The sequence below is a fragment of the Callithrix jacchus genome, chromosome 1 (assembly GCF_049354715.1).
Source record: "Callithrix jacchus isolate 240 chromosome 1, calJac240_pri, whole genome shotgun sequence".
NCBI classification, from domain to species: Eukaryota; Metazoa; Chordata; class Mammalia; order Primates; family Cebidae; genus Callithrix; species Callithrix jacchus.
The window spans coordinates 172,258,019-172,274,214 of NC_133502.1; the positions used below are offsets into that span (position 1 = coordinate 172,258,019).

At 39.8% G+C, this 16,196-nt stretch overlaps 2 protein-coding genes across 25 annotated transcripts in view; one reads left to right on the forward strand and one right to left on the reverse strand.

Annotated features, from left to right (window-relative positions):
- Positions 1-16,196, reverse strand: part of DENND1A (DENN domain containing 1A) — a 553,495-nt gene that overhangs the window by 249,189 nt on the left and 288,110 nt on the right. The gene's annotated exons all lie outside the window — the stretch shown is intronic.
- On the forward strand, positions 14,407-15,264 carry LOC100385283 (histone H3.3A). The gene has a single exon (XM_002743302.7). It carries the CDS (start codon positions 14,495-14,497, stop codon positions 14,903-14,905), a length of 411 nt encoding a protein of 136 aa, XP_002743348.1. The 5' UTR covers positions 14,407-14,494; the 3' UTR covers positions 14,906-15,264.

Below are 16,196 nucleotides of genomic sequence, written 5' to 3' on the forward strand. Positions count from 1 at the left end.
CAATATGCACCAGGTGCCATGGTGGGGTTTAGATCCTTGCAAAGTATTGCTTGAAAGGAAAGTGTGTGTGTGTTGATACACATATACACTCATCACCACATTTCACAGATAAGGAGACAGTTTCGGAGGTGAAATAACTTGCCCAAGGCCACATCGACAGTAAGTGACAGAACTGGGACTCACATCCAGGTCTGTCGGAATATAATGGCCACTGTGTTTCCACAATGCATAATTAACTCAAAAAGTATTCAAGTGCATACCCTGTGCCATCCACTGTGCAGGACTCTGAAATAAATGAGGCATTGTCTCTGTTGACATTGTTAAATGACACAGACATGCATTTGCCTTGCTGCTAGATGTCCAAATATCTAGGACAAAATACCAATGACAGAAAATAATCATTTTTAAAACAAACACAGATCTGATCATTTCCTGGGGATTAGTTGCATTTAACTAAGGTGTTGTAGTGTCTCTGATCCACAGGAAATTCTAGACAATGAAATAATTATGATCAGTCAAAGGTTTACATTCCATTTTGAGTACATATATCTGAGAGTCTGGCTTGAAAATGTTGGAAAATCTCGCTTTGTCATGTTCCCTTTCACATACTTGCTCAGAATCTTCTGCCAACTTTTTTTTTTGACCCGGGCAAGCGACTTCCTTTCCTAGGTCTCAATTTGCCCTATATGTAAAACAAGAGACTAGACTACAGGATTTCTGTGTTCCTTTCCAGCTTTGACAACTTACAGTTCTAGAGGAATTGCTATCCTTTGATGTGAAGGCTCCTCCTCTGCCCCAGTTTATCTTTGTCAGCTGTGCTAGGCCTAAGCAAATCAGGGTCTGTCTTTAAGCTGGTCTTGCTTTTTCATCTCTGCAGCTCTAGGGCCCAGCTGGAATTCATGAGCTATGCAGAAACCACCACCTTTCAGCCACCCCATCTCTATCATCTGACAAGGGCACAGCCGTCTTCTTTGCTTGGCCCCGGATACTCTGAAGAATTCAGAGGTAGATGACTTCAGGAAACCAGAAACACGAGACTACAGGTTTGAGCTCTTCAAGGACTGAGACCACATCAGAATTCTTTTTTTTTTTTTTTGCAATGGAGTCTCGCTCTGTAACCCAGGTAGTACAGTGGTGGGACCTTGGCTCACTGCAACCTCTGCCTCCCAGGTTCAAGCGGTTCTCCTGCCTCAGCTTCCTGAGTAGCTGGGATTACAGGCAACTGCCACCATGCCCAATTAATGTTTGTATTTTTAGTAGACATGGGGTTTTGCCAAATTAGCCAGGCTGGTCTCGAACTCCTGACCTCAGGTGATCTGCCTGCCTTGGCCTCCAAAAGATAATTCTTACCTCCTGCTATGCTTGACACAGAGTCAGTGCTGAGTAACTGTTTGGGGAATGGAGAATGCCTCCAGATTCACATCATGAGGAAGAGTAGGCAAGATTACGAGACATTTAACAAACTGCAATTGCCTAAAAGATTACAACTAGAGGCTGTACATTTTTGAACAAGTATAAAGATTCCAAGCTCTAAAAGCTGGCAGAGGAAAACAATCAGATGGTTACAGTCATTCTTCCCATCCTAGAACTCAAGAATGTTAAACAAACCAACACCGGCTTCATGGGGTTAGAGGCATTTGGATTTCCCCTCTGAACCTAAACACAAAGAAATGAATAAAATGACAAATATAGAAAGGATACCAGATTACTGACTTTAGAGGGAGGTCATTCTTAAGTTTGTTCATTCTGACCAGGGATCATCTTATTTAGAGCAGTTGCAGAAAAAGCTGTGTGTCTTGGGAAGTTGTTCCCTTTCTCAGTTTGAGAACTTGATTCGTTTATTTAATTAAAAACCATCTTCATATCATGGTGTCATGATTCAAACACTGCTGTGGTTTTTGTTTGTTTTGATTATGATTTATTCTCAAATGAAAAATCCTCTCTAAAATCATCAAAACGGTTTAAGCAAAACCTACAGGGACCCTGTGAAGTTAACCTATTTCAACCCTTCCATGGGTATGAGAAAAACCTTTAATTATAAAGCGTTCAGCTATGTTCAAATTGCATTTACTGATTTACTGTATTTAGTGGGGGAAGAGTAGGCTTTTAAGAAACTATCAAAGATACTGTAGCAGAAAGGCAACTTAGAACATCTCAGAAATCAAAGAACCTTCAGCTAGTCTAGGCAGATGCCCGACATGTGAGTAGAAGGAAAAGAGCAAACAATGTCTCACTTTACTCAGCAGCTGAAATGCAGAGCTGCTTTTTAGTGGGTAATGGGAACAACTGTTATTCCAGTAGTTTCATTTTCAGCTTGGCTGAACTCATCTTCTTCCTTCTCCATTATCTTTTGGGAAAAGGGAAGGAATAAAAACACACACACACAAACAACAACAAAAACACCCAACAAGAAGTGAAGCAAAGTGTCTTTCTCCAGCAGCAATATCACCCATCAGAAGGAAGCTTACATGGGCAATCAACTGCCGGCTTAATCACTTCTCTCCATTTTTTTTTTTTTTTAAGCTATCTACTAACTAGAGTAATTAGAGTAAGTTATTAACCGGGGCAACAAGCTTTCGTGCCAAGATTTGACACTTTAAAACATCAAAGCAACTAAAACTGCCAGAGAAAAGCTTTAGCTACCAAAGCAGAGGCAGAAACTATGGCATGGTAAACTACACTGTAAATAAGCTCACAGCACCACGAATGAGGAAAGAACTTTCATCTTTAAGATGAAAAAGGCAAGGTTACATGGGGGACTGATAACAATTTATTCAATACAGGGACAGCCAACATGCTGCCACTCCTCCACGCTGTATCTGTGACAGACATTACTAACTGATCACAGAGTCGGGATGTGGCCCAAAAATCTTTCCTTACATGTACTTTTATTTTTTGGATACAGAATCTCGTTCTGTTGCCCAAGCTGGTGTTGCAGTGGTGCAGTCTCCACCTCCCAAGTTCAAGCGATTCTCCTTCCTCAGCTTCTGAGCAGCTGGGACTACAGGTGCATACCACCATGCCCAGCTAATTTTTGTTATTTTTATTCATGGATTTTACCATGTTGGCCAGTCTGGTCTTCAACTCCTGACCTCAAGTGATCTGCCCACCTCAGCCTCCCTCACTGCTAAGATTACAGGGGTGAGCTACCACATCGGCCTCACAATGGATCAAAGTAGGCACTCAAAAAGAAACCAATTTGCCACCTCAAATCTAGTATAAGCGGATATTTATATTTCTTTGAAAATATAACTCATAAGTAGCTAACGGATCCCTACTCTTGGTTTAATAAAGAATCATACTTTTAATGCATGCATGTAGTCCCAGCTACTCGGGAGGCTGAGGCATGAGAATAACTTGAACCCAGTAGGAGGATGTTGCAGAGCTGAGATTGAGCCACTGCACTCCAGCCTGGGCAACAGAGCGAGACTCCATCCCAAAAAAACAAAAAACCAAACTCAGAATAAAGATTCAAGCTACAAAACATCCACCAGCATGACCTGGCAACATTACTATCTGCCAATCATAGAGAACAGTGCTTCATGTACATTTAACTCATTTAATTTTCACAACAGCCCTATCAGGTAGGTAGCATTATTGTCCCCATTTGATAGATGAGGAAACTAAGGCTCCTGAGTGTTGAGGAACTTGTGTAAGGTCTCAGCTACTGGAAGAACTAGGATATGAACCTAGAGAAGTTGAACTCTGGATTTTGTGCTCTTAGCTCCCTTGAAACTGCTTCAGTGCTCTGATCTGTATTAATCCAACAATTACTGAGTATCCACTATGTGTACATGCCATACCCTCAAGCAATTTTAAATAGAGAAAGATCAAAATGCAAACTATCAACTTTAACACAAAAGCATTATGAAAGAGGTACTATAATAGAGGTTCAAATGTGTTAGCATATAAAGAAAGAATCATTAATTATAATAGAGGTTCAAATGTGTTAGCATATAAAGAAAGAATCATTAATTCTGCCTGGGGCAAGAATCAGGCCTGCTTCACAGAGACAGAAACTTCAGAGCCCAGAAGGTTGAAGACAGAGAAGCTGCTAGTCCTCCTCCCCGCTAGAGGCCAGGCAGGTGGTAAGGGTGGGTCAAATGAACATAGTAGCCAATCAGGCCACTCAAGCTCTGTGAGGACTTGAACGAGAAATGACCATTTAGTCAAATAACTAAATGACTAGTGAGAAGTGGTCGGCCGGCAAAACCTCATGGGAGTTGCCGAGACTATTCTGCTTTGCTTGGATTCACTCCCTATCTGCCGAGACTATTCTGCTTTGCTTGGATTCACTCCCTATCACGACAATCCTAATATTCCAAACTCTCCCAGGATCTTTATCGCTCTCCTTGCTTCTGCAAGTCACATCGGGGTTTATTGCCTGCACAGATGAGATTCAGCCTCAAGTAACATTTCTAAGTGAATAGTGTGTCCAGTGCTGGACTCTCTGCTTTCATGTCTGGATGGTCACTGGATCTTTTTAACCACCTTGAGGTAGGTGTGAATACTTTCCCCATTTTCACAGAAGAGGACAGAGGCACTCAGAGAGGTCAAGTAACTTGCCCAAGGCCATGTGGCTAGAAAGTGGCACAGGGAGGATTAAGTACAAGGCAGAGGCAGAAGTGGAACAAAACCATCCTGACTTGCAGTCTGATACTCTCTCTTCTACTCCTGCTGTCTTTTTTCTTGGGAAAAGATACCTCCAGCAGGGCTGTCTGACACATCTAGCTAGTAGACTCTGTGTAGCTATCAAGGTAGCAGGAAAGAACAAATGTCAATGTGCTCGGTGTCTGTACTGACCCATGACTGCATGGTCTAACCTCATATCATACTACCTTGGTTCACCAAAGTGACCACACTTTCAGTCTGCAGAAACAACACAGGAAATTATGAGTCCTTGCTCCCAGTGTCCTAAGCACCTAGTAGGTGCTCAAATTTCTTTTATGATAGCCAGGTCTGCCAAAGTGGGTGTCATTTAGGGCTTTTTTTTAAAAAAAGTAGATTAAAATGCCAATGACTTAAATATTATCCATTAATGTTTTGATTTATAGGAGTCATATAAGAAGTAAGCTATCAGTTCTGCAATCTAAGTAAGATAACAATTTATTTCACGACTTGACCACTTTACTAAAATAATAAAATGTTCTGCCATGGTAGAAATAGGATGAATTTAATGAAATGGCAACCAAAAAAAAAAAAGAAATATCAACTATTTACACACACATACCCTAAATTACACTGGTGGACTGCATTGGTATTCCATAAAATTACTGAGAGCCTAAATAGTTTATACTTAGCTATGGTCCTTTTCTAGTCTAGCCAAGGCCCCAATCAAAGCTCTCCCAAAGAGAATATGGAAACAAAGAGCTTTTTAAGTGCCAGTGGGTATTCATAAACATCTTCTAAATGAACTTGATCAGTCTCTATTATGTCATCTCAACATGAAAATGAGTCTAACGATGCAAAATAATAGCCACCAAAGAATAAATATTGTTTTTGTCTTAGAGAACTGTCTATTCACTGGTTCCAAATTAGGGTGTATATCAATCATCCAGGGAACCTTAAAAAAACATTCCATGGTTCCATGCTAGACTTTGTGAACCAGAGTGTCTGGAGATGGGGCCCAAGAACCTGCATTTTTAACAAGTTTTCTGGGTGGTTCTAACATAATGCTAATCCATGGATCAGAATTGGGGAATCACTGACAGTCTGAATCCTGTGCCTCATCCAAAGCTGGTGCTTGATGTTTACTGAAGCAATGGGAGAAGAGGCAGGAAAGGAAGGTAAGAGCTAGCAGAGAGATCATGGCTGGCTGAAGTCACATCAAAGTGTCACAAATTAACCTGTTTATACTCTATATTATATTACAGAGTCTCTATGGTATCTCAAGGTTCTTCATTCCAATTAGAGTTTAACATGAGTAAGAGAAAACCAATTCACACATAATTAAATGAAGAATATAGTTCAACAAGCAATTAATTATATATACATTTTAAAGCCAGAGAGCACCTGCATAAGTAAAACCCACCAATCTTCTCTCCTACTTTCTGTGGGAAGTTCCTTTCATTTATTTTTTAATAGTTTTTAATATTCTCTGAACCATAATAAAATTGTATATAATGGAGACTGCAGAGGTTATGTTATTTGGAAGTTTGGCTGCAAAGCCTGTATTCCATGCCACTTCATTATAGTTTCTTAAGGATTTCCCCTTCACCAAAAGGATTAGTTTTCTTCTCACTTCTTTGAATACTCCTCTCTGGTTGTTAGTGTGAACTAGGTTACTCTCTCTCTCTTTTTAACATATAAAAGATAAATAAACAAAATGTTCGATTTTTATTTTTTAAATAGAACACTAAATTTAGTCTTAGAATTCTCTGGTAAGTTTCCAGTTGCAAGGTCTTGGCTTCCCTTGAGCACAGTTTGAAACAAAATAATGCAGTTTGTTCCTACGGCTGCAACATGCAGAGTGGAGTGTGCAGGCAAAGAGGCCTTGGCTCTGCTCCAGAATTTTAAACCTCCTTCAACTGCCACTCTCATCTCTGCTTCAAGGGCTGCAGATAAGCAAACAGGGTTAGTGTTTTCTAGTCCAGAAGAGCTAGGAAAGCTTTACGCACGTTATTCAGGTGCCCCGCTCATCATACAGGCTGGCGTGGACATGACAAGGTGGCGTTCATCAGGAAAGTTGTAAAAACGAAGCCAAATCTAAAAAGCTGCCCAATCCACAAACTGGCCCTTTCTTAGGTCTCAAGACCAGATGGTACTCAGACAATGGATGCTGTCGGTGGGAGTGGTGGGACAGGACTGAGGCAAGGCTGGAAAAATCTCCACGCTCCACTCACATATTGAAGCATCTCCTAAGGGCCATACTGTGTGTGGGTGAGGAGATGGAAGTATCACCTACCACTCCTTAGGCCACAGGGTGCCCGGTTCTGCCCAGGTCCCACATGCCCTGGGACTAATTGTTGTTTATGTAGTTAGGAAAAAACGGATAGGGAGAGAATGCCAGGTTATTTTTTTTTTTCTTCCCTAAATGAGGTTCCATCAGAAAAGTAATAATGGTTTTCAGTTATGGCTGCGGAGGCTAAATGAACTAGGTCGTGGGCTTGCTACTATGCAATATTGCCTTCTGAAAAGCATCCACTGGATAAAACAAATAGATGCTTCTCAGGAAAGTAAATACACCTTTGTCATTATTTATCTGGATATTCTCAGTTGTCCAAATTTCTTTCAGGATCCCTAAATTATACAGGGGGCGATTAGGACAAAGATACACAGCTGGAAGGAACTGCATATGAACCCTGAAAAGTTCTTTATTCTTTACTGCATAGGACAAAAATACATAGCTGGAAGGAACTCCAATATATGACCCCTGAATCCACAGTGAGTTAGAGAAGATATGCCCAGGGCTCACCAAGGCCGTGCTCATGGAAGGAGAAGGGTGCAGGAGCTGCTGGGAGACAGCCAAGTCTAAGAAGGCATGGTCCGAGTGAAGGGAATCTGAAGCGTTTAAGGAAATGGAGCTTTGGCTAACAGAATGGGTGTGTCTATTGGAATTCACAGATCCGCCTCCCGTTTCCTGGTGCCTAGAGTAGTGTCAGGCACACAGACAGGGCTTGCAGAATCTGAAGTGAAAAGCTTAGGTGCTTGTTTAAAGGTGACAACTAGACAGAGGTTCTTTATGTTATTTTAGCTCCATGGCCAACAGGGTCATACTAAGAATATTTCTCTGAGTACAAGTATCACAGGGAACTCGTGATAATGGAGAGCTGCCAAGGGGGTAGTATGAGGTAGCAAGGATGCTGGCCTGGTTTTAATTCCATCTCTGCTGCTCATCTTAGACAAGGCACATCAACTTTTGGGGGTGCCAATATTCCCATTTGCAAAGGGAGAAGAAAACCAACAAGCTCCTAGGGTTGCTACAAGAATGAATAAAAAAAGTGATCACATACATGATTAGCATAGTGCCTGGCACATAGGAAGGGGGGTGGTTCAAAACGTTAACTTAAAAGAACTTTAAAAGGGTGGGGAAGCACTGGGGGGCTCCCATAGAAAGTACTGAGTATGAATCTACTTGAGGATGTTCTTACACCTTTATTCTGTGAATGCTTTTTGGTGGTCTTGGACAAGCTACACAAAAAAACTCTTAAGTACTATACAATTAGGTCTCATTTTTCACCCAAACCAATAGCACCCAGCTCCACTAGTTACCTTATCCACCAAATTTGGCTCAGGGTATCTTTTAGGCTCTTTATAAGAATTTTCAAATTCCTTCAGTGGGGTGGCTATTCCTAACAACATGCCTCTGCCTCTGTGACAGTTCCCACACAAAGGATTTGAAAACGGTGTAAATAATGGCACCCAACAGACATAACCTGGTTCTCAGGCATGCACTTTGAAGGGGCTGAGATTAGTCTGTGTGTAGTCCTTGGATGTCTCTCCGTTTCCAGAAGCCAAAGCCTCCCTCCCCTAACACTACATCATAATGACCTCTATTCATGGCCATCTCTCCTACTGACTAGGACATGGCCTTGAACAAGTAATTCCACCTTTCCAAATGGACTGGCTGTTCTGTAAAATGGGAATAATATCTATCTTCCAGGAATGCTGACGGAATTCTATTATCTCTATCAAGATCCTGGACCGACTTGCTAACCAGAGTTTCAAAAAGCAGTATGAGGTTAAACTCAGATATGAAAATACGGAAGAAAAATGAGGCCTTTATGCTACCAGGAATCACACAGAAGTATTTACATTAGAGAACAAGATTTAGTTAAGCCTTCCCTATTTATCATTTATAAAGGAAAACAATCAATATACATTAACTGAGCAAAGAGAACAAAAACTTACATTTTTCTTATACAGAATATCACAATGTTATTGACCAAGAAACCCTGAAATGCATATTACCTGCCTCTGAACTCAATATTGTTGGGTTTGTCTCTATTGACACAGTCATTTTATAGAAGACAGAACACAAGTGCTTGACAGCTTTTATCTTTCATATGCTTGGTGGCTCTGAGGAACATTAAGCCTCCATCATATCAAACACAATTCAGAAAAATGTGGTTTGTCAAGTATTGCAGGGCACATCAGGATTGTCAAGAAAGGGTCCTCAGAAAATCTCAGGCTGAGATGGCTTTTGCATTTTTCCCTCCACACCAGCCCCCATCTAAAAGATAATAAAAAGCCACTCTACAGGAAATAAAAGGCAACAATTAAAAAACTTTTAAATTCTGAATTTGAAGAGGTCCAAAGGCGTGAATACAACTGAAGTCTGCTCAGCTATGTCATTCCCAGAGAAACTCCGCAGAACCACTCAGGATTCTGCCGAGTGCACATGAGATACAAGGAGAACCCCACCTCCCCCAGAGAGGCTTCCACAATCAATCCATCAAATTTTGAACCCAGTTAAGAATCAACTCTTTGTTAAGAAAAGCCTTTTAAAAGTAATACATGTTCATAGCTTTCAAAACAAAACAAAAAGTAGTCAAGGCTTATCATGAAAAGTAACAGTCCACTCCACCATTCTCCTTACACCCTTCACTCCAAGTCATCATCACACTCAACAAAGGATTTATCTCATTTCCAAATCATGAATTCTTGGTTTCACATTGTCAACATTAAAACTTGGATTCTGCCTTCTCTTTGCAAATGATCTGTTATCCTCTCAGAGGCCAGTCACCTCGCTTATCCAGTTGGCTTCATTCCACAAATATTTATCGTGGTGTTGCCTGGGGACACAGCAGTGAATGAAACGGGCAACAATCTCTGTCTTTATGAAGTTTACATTGTAGTAGGGTAGGCCCTTAATAAACTGGACGTTAAAATTTGGTTTCCCATTATAGAATTTATTAATTTATTATAAACGTCTGCACAGGCTACATACCAGGCCTGTTCTGAGAGCTATGCAAGTATTTTTTTTTTATTTATTTTTTATTTTTATTTTTTTAAAGGCTAGTCAAGTGAAACAGTGGGAGTGGAGAAGGAACAAAGAAATCTGTAACTGGTTGTGATCAATTAGTTGTAAACACCACTGCACTCGGACCAGCCTGCAAGTATTAACTCATTTTAATTTTACTTCAAAAGAGGTAACTGGTGACTGGAAAGAGACACAAAAACAAGTCCACCTGTTTTAGTGAGCAGGTGGGAACTGAATCCTAATGGAAGACTGAAGCAAGAATGAGGCGAGAAGAATTAGTAAATAGGTAACTCTCTTGAGGAATTCTGTTCTGAAAGGAAGACTAGAAATGCAATAAAGGGGATATGGGTCAAGAAAGTTTTGTTTTGAAGTCTGGGAGCTCCTATAGCACATTGGCGTGCTCATAAGAAAATAATCATGGATGCAGAAGAGCAGAGCTGCTTGTTTACTGTGGGAGCAATTTCCTTGATGGAAAAGACAGTGTCACCTTTCCTGTTGGCATTCTGAGGCCATCTATCTAAAACTGCAAGCCCTGCCACTCACCACTCCCCATCTGGTCTCTTTGGCTTTATTTTACTCCTTAGTACTTAACATTTCCTACAGTTCAAGATATTTAACTCCTCTGGCTTACTGACAGCCTAGTATCGTAATACTAGTATCGTAATACTAGGATGCAAGCTTCATGAGGACAGGATTGTTGCCCGTTTTGTTCACTGCTATATCCCCGTGTCTATGGCAATGTCACGATAAATATTTGCAGAATGAAGTAAGTTGGACAAGCAGCATGACTGGCCCCAGAGAGGACAGATGGTTCATCTGCAAAAGGAAGGCAGAATCCAGAAGTACAGGCCTCAGGAGGCTAAGCAATGTGGTGTGGGTTCCTGACGCTCTCTCCTGAGGGCTTCCATCAGATGGGTATAGATTTCTAGGTTAGAAATCATTTTCCCAGCCGGGCGCGGTGGCTCAAGCCTGTAATCCCAGCACTTTGGGAGGCCGAGGCGGGTGGATCACGAGGTCAAGAGATCAAGACCATCCTGGTCAACATGGTGAAACCCCGTCTCTATTAAAAATACAACAAATTAGCTGGGCATGGTGGCGCGTGCTGTAATCCCAGCTACTCAAGAGGCTGAGGCAGGAGAATTTCCTGAACCCAAGAGGCGGAAGTTGCAGTGAGTTGAGATCGTGCCATTGCACTCCAGCCTGGGTAACAAGAGCGAAACTCCGTCTCAAAAAAAGAAAAGAAATCATTTTCCCTTAGAAGGTCAAGACACTGCTTCACTGCCTTCTGGTTTCCAGAATTGCCACTGCCAAATCTCAGGCAATGTTGATTCTTAATCTTTGTACAAGACCTACTTTATCTCTATCTCTGATATTCTAAAATTTCAGGATAAAGGAGCTTTGCATCTTTATATACCTCTAAAATTTTTTGAAATATATTAAGTATGTATGTTATATAAACAACTTAAAAAAAAAAAAGTTAAGAACCCCAAACGTGCCACCTGGCTCAGGAGTCAGCAAACTACAGTGAAAAGGCCATGCCTGGCCTGCTGCCTGTTTTTGGCAATAAAGCTTTGTTGGCACACAAACCACACCCATTAGTTTACCTCTGGTCAACTATAAGGTTGGAGCCCAGCAGTGGCCACAAAGACCATATGACCCACAAAGGCGTATTTATTATTTGACCTTCTATAGCAAAATATGTTGGTTCCTCCCCTGGCTTAAGATAAAAAGCAAAACTTTTTTTTTTGAGACGGAGTTTTACTCTTGTTACCTAGGCTGGAGTGCAATGGCGCAATCTCGGCTCACCGCAACCTTCGCCTCCTGGGTTCAGGCAATTCTCCCGCCTCAGCCTCCTGAGTAGATGGGATTACAGGCACGCCCCATCATGCCCAGCTAATTTGTTGTATATTTAGTAGAGACGAGGTTTCACCATGTTGACCAGGATGGTCTCAATCTCTTGACCTTGTGATCTACCCGCCTCGGCTTCCCAAAGTGCTGGGATTACAGGCTTGAGCCACTGTGCCCAGCCAAAAAGCAAAACTTTTGATGTCCCTGATATGACTTTTCCCAACCAGTCTTTTCTCCCTGTGAGGAAACCATTACCTAAATTCTGTGTTATTTCTTTTTATCTTTGTAGTTTGTATGTATTCCTAAACAAAAAACCATTTAGTTTTTCTGACTTGAACTCTGCATTATTAAATCATACTGTACAGTATGTCCTTGTGTGACCCAGTTCCTCACTCAGCTTCTAGATCAGAGGCATAATCATGTTGATAGTGCAGTTCATTTTCATCGATCTGATCGATATTCCATTGTGTGACTACACCAGTCTATCAGTTGATAGTCATGAGAACTACTTCCAGGATTTACATAAAACAAACAAAAAGCCACTGTGAACATTTTTGTACATGTACCCCACCATATGTGACCAAGGGGTATGTCTATATATACAAAATGTCACCTAGGAGTAGAATTGCTGAGCAATGGGCATATGTAAATAGTTTATAGCACATACCCTTCAAACAATACTAAATAACATTCTCTAATACATTTTCAATATGACACCTGGCTTTGTCAACCACCAATTTTTTTGCAAACCTAGTGTTTCAATCACTTTAAGTTTTGTTTGTTTTTAGAGACAAAGTCTCACTCTGTTGTTCAAGCTGGAGTGAAGTGGTTTGATCATAATTTACTGCAAAGCCATGATCCTGGGCTCAAGTGATCTTCCTGCCTCAGCATCCCAAGTAGCTAGGGCTACAGGCATGTGCTACCATGCTAATTTTTAATTTTCTTTATAGAGACAGGGGGCTCAGTATATTGTGCAGGCAGGTCTTAAACTCCTGGCCTTAAGCGGTCCTCCCACCTTGGCCTCCCAAAATGTTGGGGTTACAGGTATAAGCCACTGTGCCCAGCCATAATCACTATAGTTTTAATGTGCTTTTCTATGATTACTAATGTGGTTGAGTATCTTTCCATATACTTCTTGGCCATCTGTATTTCTTCTGTGTAATGTTCATTCATGCCTTTTGCCAATTTTTCCCTTGACAGGCTTGTCTTCTTTTTAATTGTTGTAGTTCTGTACTTATTTCTGATATTAATTTAGTCAGTTTTTTTATACCGCAAATCTCAGCTTGTGACTTTTCAGCCACTGAAAAATATCTTTTAATGAAGGAAAGTTCACAATTTTAATATTTTCTTTTATACAATGTATATTATGGATCATCTTTAAATAAGCCCTTCTCTACTCCAAAAATCATTGAGGATGATTCTACTTTTTCTTCTAAGTGTTTTTAAATTTTTCCTTTCACATTTAAGTTCTTGATCCATTTGGAATTTAGTTTTGTGTGTGTACAACAGAAACTGTCTTTCTTTTCTTTCCCATGTGGACAGCCAATTATTGAAAAGTCCATTGATTCCCCACAGATTCTACAATGCTACTTTTTATAATGTAAAGAACCCATATACATGTGATCTGTTTTTGGGCTCTCTATTCTGTTCCAACAGCCTATATGTGTAACCTCATTCCACTACTAGCATCTTAATTACTACAGCTTCATAGAAAGTTTTGACAGCTGGTAAAGCAAGCTTTCACAACCCATTCTTTTTTGCCAAGTATGTTATGGCTCTTTCTCTGGCTTTTCCATATTAGTTTTAGAATCAGCTTGTCAGGTACTATGTAAAACCCTATTGGGGTTTTGAATAGAATTGTGTACAATTTATATATCATTTTGAAATGAAATAACATCTTCAAGATATTTTCTTATTCATGAACATGGTAGTGCTTTCTGTCCCCTCTATTGAGGACCATAAAAGTTTTCCAGTTTAATATGTTAATATTTAAGTTATATTAATAGATTTTCTAGTATCATCAATCATTTGTTTCCTATTTGAAGATTTTTACCCCTACGTTAATGAGTGACATCAGCTGCTAATTTTTCTTTCTTGTGCTGTCTTTGTGTTGAATGTCAAGGTATAACCTTGACACAAGGACACAGGAAAAGCTGGGTTTCATTCCCTCTTGCTCTAGACTCTTAAGGAGTTTGTCTAAGATTGAAATAATCTTTTCCTTGAGATGTATGATAAAACACACTTGTAAAACCACCTGGGATGAGTGTTTATCTGGAAAAATATGTAAAGATATTGATTCAATTTCTGTAAGTTAAATAACCTATTCAATTTTTCTATTTCTTCTTGAGTCAACTTTGCTAAATTATTTTTTTCTATTTTGCCTTAGTTTTGAAATACTGGCATAAAGTTGCTAACCGTATTTTCTTACTATTTAAAAAATTTCTGCTATCTGTTCTTTGTATTTGTAGATTTATTTCTTTATTTCATTTCAGTTTTGGGAGGAAGCAGAAATAACTTTGTGTGTTAAATCCATTACATTTATGAGAGCAAAATCACACAGAAGATTCATTCTTCCTTATCTATAAGATGGAGGTAATTACAGAACCCACTAAAGCTGTTGTAGTAATAATTAAATGGGCCGTCGCTCTCCAACGCCAGCGCCGCCTCTAGCTCGCCGAGCTCCAACCGAAGGAGAAGGGGGGTAAGTAAGGAGGTCTCTATACCATGGCTCGTACAAAGCAGACTGCCCGCAAATCTACCGGTGGTAAAGCACCCAGGAAGCAACTGGCTACAAAAGCCGCTCGCAAGAGTGCGCCCTCTACTGGAGGGGTGAAGAAACCTCATCGTTACAGGCCTGGTACTGTGGCACTCCGTGAAATTAGACGTTATCAGAAGTCCACTGAACTTCTGATTCGCAAACTTCCCTTCCAGCGTCTGGTGCGAGAAATTGCTCAGGACTTTAAAACAGATCTGCGCTTCCACAGCGCAGCTATTGGTGCTTTGCAGGAGGCAAGTGAGGCCTATCTGGTTGGCCTTTTTGAAGACACCAACCTTTGTGCTATCCATGCCAAACGTGTAACAATTATGCCAAAAGATATCCAGCTAGCACGCCGCATACGTGGAGAGCGTGCTTAAGAATCCACTATGATGGGAAACATTTCATTCTTAAAAAAAAAAAAAATTCTCTTCTTCCTGTTATTGGTAGTTCTGAACGTTAGATAATTTTTTTTCCATGGGGTCAAAAGGTACCTAAGTATATGATTGCGAGTGGAAAAATAGGGGACAGAAATCAGGTATTGGCAGTTTTTCCATTTTCATTTGTGTGTGGATTTTTAATATAAATGCGGAGACGTAAAGCATTAATGCAAGTTAAAATGTTTCAGTGAACAAGTTTCAGTGGTTCAACTTTATAATAATTATAAATAAACCTGTTAAATTTTTCCGGACAATGCCAGCATTTGGATTTTTTTAAAACAAGTAAATTTCTTATTGACAGCAACTAAATGGTGTTTGTAGCATTTTTATCATACAGTAGATTCCATCCATTCACTATACTTTTCTAACTGAGTTGTTCTACATGCAAGTACATGTTTTTAATGTTGTCTGTCTTCTGTGCTGTTCCTGTAAGTTTGCTATTAAAATACATTAAACTAAAAAAAAATAAAAAATAAAAAAATAATTAAATGAATTAATATCTGCAAAGTGCTTAAGACAATGCTTGACACATAGTAAGGAATCAAAAATATCGTGATTAAACAATAGGGAATTCAGTTCCACTGAGATGATGTCTTGTTCTTGTTGACTGAAGTTTAATAATCTAAAGCAATAGTAACTGGCTATGGATTAGACTCTTTCAAAGAAGTGATAATAGATCTGGTTGACAATACACTCATGCTGAAATTCAGTTTGGGTGTCTGTGCCCTGAAGTATGAACTGCACATATGGTGTCAAATCAAATGTAATACAAAGCAAGAGGTCTAGTATAGGCTATTCTTAACACATAGTGGGCAATAAAAAAACTGAGTTCTTGATGAGCAATCAATAACCAAAGAAAAATAAATAAAATAATGAAGGTATAATAAAAACCATAAGGAAAACTCTAGTAGTCTCAGAGAGCTTTCATTGTTAGGCAGCTTTTATTCATAGGTAAACACATAACTGATTTTATCCATAGGTCCTTCGTTAGGGAACTCTCTGCTTATAAGATTTTTCTACCCTATCTAACAGAGGGATACCTATTAGGCATTCTACTCCTAGTCAATTTCTGTATGCAAGTCAATTTCTGTATATAAGTTTTGTCTACAAACAAAAATAAAAACATCAATAAACCCAGCAAACAGATACTGAATTATTTAGGGGAAAGTAAAGTGATGTCTGTGATTTACTTTGAAATGCATAAAAAATAAGATGGATCTCCTGTAATCCC

Excerpts from the sequence above, each read along its gene's own strand:
- LOC100385283 (XM_002743302.7), top strand. The coding sequence starts at position 14,495 with ATGGCTCGTACAAAGCAGACTGCCCGCAAATCTACCGGTGGTAAAGCA.